Source organism: Pinus tabuliformis, chromosome 4_2 (genome assembly GCF_031772625.1).
Source record: "Pinus tabuliformis cultivar Carrire ecotype Pingquan chromosome 4_2, CPIR1, whole genome shotgun sequence".
Classification (NCBI taxonomy): Eukaryota; Viridiplantae; Streptophyta; class Pinopsida; order Pinales; family Pinaceae; genus Pinus; species Pinus tabuliformis.
This window is the reverse complement of record NC_142304.1, coordinates 722,367,733-722,375,693: the sequence shown is the minus strand read 5'-3', so window position 1 is coordinate 722,375,693 and position 7,961 is coordinate 722,367,733. Positions and strand designations below refer to the sequence as shown.

Genomic DNA, 7,961 nt, shown 5'->3' with positions numbered 1-7,961 from the left:
CCCAAAAATGATAAGTTTCATGGGTACTTCACCTTAATAATTCTTTTCTAGAATCCATTACCATTTATTGTGCACCACATTCTCTTTACCAATAAGTATCAAAACACTTACTCTATTTTATTATGGAGATTCTTAATCTGTAAATAAGTTTTGTTATTGTAACAAAGCTTATTTACAGATTAAGAATATCTATAGTAAAATAGAGTATGTGTTTTGATGCTTATTACCAGCCATTTAATTTGTATGATGTGCTAGCAAATAAAATAAAATTACAATAAAAATTAGAATTAAATAAAGAAATAAAATTATATTTTATTATAAGTATATGACATTATTAAAGATTCTGTAAATAATATGGCCTAAAATCTAAAAATATTAAGTTTGTGTTAAGATTATTAATAGATTATTTTAAATTATTAAGTTGTTATTTTTTAATTATTAAAATGAGTATTTGAGATACTCTAGCGACCAAAGTTATGAGGATTTCTAATGAGAGTCACTTTAAAAGTGAAATATTCCATCTGCTTGAATTTTTTGAAAATAATGGTTATAGTAGCCACATAGGTCTCAAAGCTTTTCAAAAAGATAGCATAGGACCTAAGCCAAAAAAGGATCCCCTGATTTTGTTAACTGCGTACATCTTGCATACATCTTCCTTTCATTCTTGGAACTATTGACAAGATCACTCACATTCTTAGTAAGAATAAGGTGCATGCCACCTTTAAGCCTCTCGAGACTATCTGAAGCTCCCTAAGATCAGTTAAAGATCAAGTTGACCCTAAGGATATGAAATGTGTTTACTTAGTTCCTTGCTTGTGTGGAACACCCTATATCGGAGAAATAGGCCACTCTATGAAACAAAGAATTCAAGAGCATGCGACAAACTTTAAGCATAATAGATCTCGCTCTTCTGCCTTAGCAGAGCATGCTTATAATACTAAACACCACATATGTATTGAGGAGTCCTAGGTCATTGCCAAGATTGATCACTTCCATCATAGGAAGTTCAGGGAAGCTATAGAAATTGAGAAGCATGTTAACAATCTGAATAGGGATGAGGGTTGGAAAATAATTTGACTGCTAAGTCTACAGAGGCATACATACTTGACCCCCTCTGGTTTTGAACCTAGGACCTCTTAGGAGGAAAGACTTGCTCTTAACCATTAGGCACACTTAGTTACATATTATACCCGTCTAGTTTTGAACCTGGGACCTCTTAGGAGGAAACGCATGCTCTTAACAGACGAATTTTCATTATAATGATGGAATTCCTTTGATTATTATTATATTCTATTTAATAGATAAAATAATTTTATATATGTGTGTGTGTGTGTGTTTGTTTCTGTGATTTTTTTTAAGATATAGATATATTTGAATAATTTATTATTTCATTTAATTTTGTTTTATTATAGATACCTCAAGCATGGTATAACCCATTCAAATTTGCTTTGACTAGGTATTAGTTTGTCCATAGTTTAACATTAGAAATTCAATTATTATTATTTAAATTTATTTATTTGTAAGGTGATTGGTTGAGGTCTTATTACAAGGTCTTTAGTAACTTCTATTTCTATTAGTTACTCATTTTTGGTTTCTAGTTTTATTTCCATTTTATTTATTTTTTTTAATTTAATATTTTCAATTTAAAATTACTTATTATTATATTAAAAACATATTTTAATAAATTTAATTATATATATCTATATATATATATATATATATCTATATATATATATATATATATATATATATATATATATAGGTTAATCATATTTCTTAATTTTTGGTGATGACATTCAACAATATTAGTTGTTTTATTTTTGTAATTAAACTTTCATCTTTGTTATTTTTTGTTTAATAAAGTTATATTTAAGTTAAGTTACATGTACTATCTAACCCATGTTAAATTTTCAACTTCTTCATATTTTTGTTATTTCTTATTTCAATTATTTAACTTTTGTTATTATCCATTCATTTTTACTTATTTATTTATTTTATTGATATTATTTAATGTTTAAATTGACTTTTGGTGAACTAATTATTTATTTATTTATTTTTATTCTATTTTTTGACTTTTTAAAATATCAATTTTTTTTAATTTATCATTTTGATTTTCTTTGAATTTTCTGAATCATCTCCACACTATATATTTTTGTGGTTAGATCAGGAACTCCACTTTTGTCCTAATAATGAACCACTAGAAGGTTCCAAAAATCCTATATGATCTCAATCCAAAAAAAGTTCTCTTCAAACATTATGGATCATAGAAGTCTAAATTCAAAAATATAATAACAAAGATTAAAATATTATTTTAATTTTAAATATATTAGATTTTTCAAAAATTTTAATTAAAATATAATTTTTTAAAATTAGTTAACTCTTTTTGATTTTTTTAACCATTAATATATATCCTCAACATGTTAACTATTCCAAATTCTATATATATCCTAAAAGTATGAAAATGTACTTATTCAAACTAAAAGTATGAAAATGTACTTATTCAAAACGAGCACGAGAAATGGTTTTTCTCATTGGAATTTAGGATATGATTTTTTAAATTAACTATTAAACACACAATAAAAATTAAATTTAGATGAATGTGTGTTTCATTTTTCTTTATAAATATGTGCATATTAATACATTGTTACCGCTATTGATCTTTGATTTTCATGTTCCAAGAAATCCCTCCCTTCCTTTTTTTTACTATTAAACTTCCTCCATCTCAACCTTAAAGAAAAAAATACCCTGAAAAAAGTGATTTCATCTTTACTCTATTTAACTGAAAAAATATGTTGATAGAAACAGTTTACTGCAGCAACAAATAACTGGTCTGCCATTAGGTAAAGGCGGTATATGCCCACTGTTTAATCATATACTTGCTTAAATCCAAAAATAAACATATTTAACCTCATACATTTACTCGTCCCATAACATGCTTATTATTTTCTGCCATTTACAACCGTATTCAAAATAACTACCCTTCAAATTTGATGGGGCGCTCTTATTTCCTTGTCACTGTCAGTGCGGGCTTCCATCAATTTTTGGGGATCTCAATTTACTTTCGCCTGTGTCTCGGTACGATCATTTTTATATGACCTTGTGGGCCATTGTTTTGTTGATTTGTTTGGAAGATTTTATTTTATTTAATAATTTTCCTATCGAAGCTGATGCGTTCCGATCTTGCGGATATGAAATCTTTAATGGTGTTTCCTTTTAAATATGACATTATTGTACGTTTTCACATGACTGAGACGGCCATTTGTTTTGACCCCTTTTCTTTCCACACACATTCCCCTCCCCGACTGATGACTAGGAACTCATGTTTCTCCGTTGCCACATATACCCCATTTAACACGGAATAATTCATCACTGCGTGCCCTTCACGTCTTTCTGTCTGTCCAGCGGCGGACTCCACAAACATTGGTTGCCCAAATCGAAATGGAATTAAGTGAGAATAGCGTGGTGCCAGTGCTTTAGTCAATCATTTCTGAACTCGTTCGGTGGAGTAGTTATCGTGAAGTACATAGAGTTTCGGACGGCAACATCCATATATCGTGCAAAGGGTCCACGAAGACTTTAAGCTCCAACCAGGTAGGAGGTTGTTTCTTTTCATTAGTGAAATTATTTGTTATTTGTTTATGTCTTACGCAAAGTCGGTTACTAAATTTATAAAAAAGGGTACATATTTAATCCATGTCTGGCTATACATTATTTATTTATATATAAGTTCAACATCACATCCATCATCACATTTGGCCCACGTTAGTCATGGTTACGATGAAGCTTATCAACAAATTTAAGCTACGCCTCAATATGCTGATTTCTTTTATAACATAAACTTTCCAAGATTAATATTTATCACTAGTTTTAAATCCTTGCGCATTATGAAAGATTTGGATCAATCGTGGTAAGAAATACAAAATTATTCCATGAAAATTTCTTGCTTTTTACGACTGGCTTTATGATTGCAGGGAAAAGGTATATGCTTTTCGATAAGGGTGCACTAGTAATGCACCCACAATAGCCAAAATATATTATAATGGATAGGCACATTCAGCATGATAATACTCTTTGCCCAAAAATTGACGCGAAATCTAAACCTAAACCTAAAATTATTTTCTTCTGGCCGGTCACATTACAGGTCCACGCGGTGCGACGGGGAAATTGTTCTGCGATATCACCTACTGATTGAACGATTGGCATCCACTTATGAAGCAAAGCTTTATTCGAATATTTAAGTGGGAGAAATAGCAGACAGGAGTCCTGCCATTTTATTCTTCAACCTCCCTTGCCGTTTGCCAGACTCTTCCGACTAAAGCCAGATCACACAGCTATATAAATATATAGCTTCCCCTGTGTTTCATACGGGAAATCCTGCTATAGCCTGTATCACATCTGCTCAATTATACATATTGTCAGTTAGAGCAGCTCTTCGCCGCAGCCGAACTATCATCACCGTTGTGTTCCGTGTTCGAATCTCTGGCCCGTCTTTCAACCATGTCTGCCACGCTCAGAAAGCGTTGCCTAGAGCCGGAGGCTCTGCTGGACTCCACTGACATCCGGGAGTCCAAACGCTCTTTCAATGGCATTGCCGAAGAAACGGATCTGTTTCGTCATTTGCCACAGTTGGACAAAACCCCTGAAGAAAATGAAGAATGGGCTTCCAGTGAGGATTTCGTAAGTGATGTGATGAGAAGCCTGGAGGAAGAGATCAGCGCCACGTGCTCCACCATTTATGGTCCCATCTCGGGGGATAATTCGTCGGCCTACGATATTTGTAGTGTCCAGGAGGGACAAACTCTACTTTCGGACTCACATATTGACCTGTGTTACCTCCTAGAGGCTTCAGACGACGAGCTTGGCATTCCCTCTAGCCCCCCAATTCTGGACTCTAAGAACGAGTTCTGTCAACCTTCTAAGGAGACCTTCAACGCCGAGGGTTTGTCCGAGACCCCCGATCTGAAATCCCAGGGTGAAAATTGGGATTTTGTAGAAGAATTTCAGAATTATCAACAGTTTGCTTTGTTGGAAAATACGTGGGATGCGAGCCACGCGCAGGATTATACGAATAAAGCTTTTATCAGCCAAGACATGTTCTTTGAGGGGGATTTTTCTGCGGCATGGACAACGGAAACTGCCGATTATATTTAATCAACACGCTGCTCGCAACATTTCTTAGGACACCCGTTCTTTGAATCGGTTGGAAAAGTTTACAGCAGACTTTCCAGAATTGTGAGACATATTGATTGCACAAGAGATTTTAACATCCCATTTTGCTACAGCCTGGGGTGAATATGAGTATCTAACCTGCTGCTCATAAAACTTCAGTGCTAGCGGAGGTCAAGAACGGAGTCTTTCCATCTGAAAGCTAACAACCAAAACTTCTATTGTAAACTCCCCATGTTAAACTTTGGTGTTAATGTTTAAATTATTTGGTATATACACTATGACTTTCCTTTGCATTTTTCATTGTGGTGGCCTTTTAGCGTACGTGGATGTAGATCCTCCTTTCTCTCTTTGCTAAAGTACCTCGATTTAATTTGCATCTCTATATTGGAGGTAGATTTTCCTTTCTCGCTTTGCTAAAGTATCTCTATTTAGTTTGCATATCAAAAAAGTCATATATGTTTAGCGTTAAACTTTACGGTTATGAAGCAAGGATGGAGAGTAGTAGGACATGAGTCCCGATATGTCCGTAATCATCATCCTGGAAATTTTTTCTCACAAGCCGGTCTCTAGTCTCATGTGTAGCAAAGAGTCTACGTTGCATGGTCTCTAGTCTCATGTGTAGCAAAGAGTCTACGTTGCATGTTGTTCGAGGGGTGGAATATTGTCTGAAAGGATGTGTAAGCAGGCTCTATTGATGAGGATGCGCAAGCAAGCTCTACTGTTAAGGATGCGTAAGCCAATGGGAGAGGACCGGCAACGGGAATCGATTGTTAAGGATGCGTAAGCAGGCTCGACATTTTTGACAGTAGTTTAGGTAGTAAACTTTTTATTTATTAGTGGCGAAATGTAATTTAATCTTAGGTATCGTCTGAAATATGTGATCTAATGATTAAAGGAAAAAATTATGTGGTCTAATGGTTAAATGGAAAAATTTGGTCCCTTTAATGATTGGAGTTATCTATAATGCGACTTTTTGGAGATTCCGGTGACGGAATCCGGTGGAAGAAATTGAGATTAAATCATGATTTGTTGCAGTTAAAATAGTTTTTTAACTGCATATTCGGATTCAGCACCCTGAAAAACCCCTGGGACGCTTTGATTGTGCAGAAACTAGCTATCAAACTTGCGATTCCAATAAATTGCTGCGGGATTTTCACCGAAAAAACTTGCCGGAAAAGCTTTCAAAAAGTCGCGTTATAGACAACTGCTTAATGATTAAGTATATTTTCAAAAATATGAGGGAAATTTGGTCTCACAAATCTAGTGGTCTAACTTAAACACAACTATATACACCTTACAGCGGTTCCAAACCCCATATATTTTGATCATTGCGGAACAATATTACGGTTGATGTCACTAAATTGTGTTTTAAATTGGGTGTAAATTCGAGCATAGGCGCACACTAAGTTGCGGATGTCTCCGATTCATGAAAACAGTGATGTTTGGGGTACGAAAAAAAAAAAATTTGAAGTTCATCCGTTTTTTTAATAACTATATTATTTAATTATAATGATAGAAATTTAGAAATATGTGACGAGAAATACTGATATGAGCAGTTTGATCGATTTCTGTAAAAGAAGAAGATAAAGAGAGATCGTAAAGACAAGTTCATGTACAATTTTTTTAAACATATCTTAAATTAGAAGATGACACCGCGTACGTAAAAGAGTAATTTTACGAACTTTTAACCAAACAAATTAGCAAAATTTATTGCTTCATCCTTTCTCATCATCGTCCCAATAAAGAACATGTGGTAGTATAATCTTTTAGGTATTATGAATATTGAATCGCAATCTTGAAACAAATTATTAAAAATGACTATGTGATATTGAATGAAAATATTAAAAAAAGGTTAGATTAAATATAATTTATTAATTTAGATAAGTAGAAAATCCTGGTAAAGTATAGTGAAATAAAATAATATAGTGTAGAGTATTATATTTAGGTATTATGAATATTGAATGAGAATTTTAAAACAAATTATCAAAAATTATTATGTAATATTGAATGGAAATAATGAAAAAAAAGGAGAGTTAGATTAAGTATAATTTTTTAATTTACATAAAATGAAAGTTTTGTTGTTTAGAAGTAGCTAGTAGAATATATATTTAACAATTTTCTATTTATTAAACACTTTGTAACATAAGCAGAGTGAAAACATACATAAAACCCATTCGTAAAGTTGTTGACTCTACAACATTCTTCATGGTCTTATCTTTCTTCAACAATGTCTTTTTGTCTTCAACCATGTCTCTAACAAAATATGCTAAATTTATTTTCATAAGAAGGTTCTAGCCATGGAAATCTATCCTTACAATTTTTTTAACAAAACCAAAGACATCACACTACAACCATACAAACACCTTACTAGGATGATTGGTTGCCATGTACTCAATGTCTTTAGTTGAAATTGCAAATATAATGCCCCTCTTGTTCATCCCACTATTCACTCTACCAAATAGGTTAAACACATAATTTGTTGTGAGGCCCTGTGAAATCAAGAACTCCAACTTATTCTACATCAACAATACCTTATGCATTCATCACTATGTTTGACATTTTTACTTGATAGTAAGTTGCATAATTTGAAGTTCCATGGAAATATCTTCAAAACCTCTTTACAACTATGTAATATTTCTTCCTCCATTTGACATAAATTTGCTCAAAATTCCCACCACATAGGCAATGTATCCTATAATATAAACCATAACATCAAACTTCCAATAATGTTTGTAAAGGGAACATGATATATGGACACCCACGTGAATTTTATTGGACACTTAATCCATTAG

The 7,961-nt window shown here is 32.8% G+C and overlaps 1 protein-coding gene across 1 annotated transcript; it reads left to right on the top strand.

The window, feature by feature from the left end:
• The first annotated feature begins 4,013 nt into the window (after positions 1-4,013).
• On the top strand, positions 4,014-5,469 carry LOC149171596 (uncharacterized). Its single transcript, XM_089427520.1, has one exon. The coding sequence runs from the start codon at positions 4,498-4,500 to the stop codon at positions 5,149-5,151; it is 654 nt and encodes a 217-aa protein (XP_089283646.1). The 5' UTR covers positions 4,014-4,497; the 3' UTR covers positions 5,152-5,469.
• Positions 5,470-7,961: the final 2,492 nt, after the last annotated feature.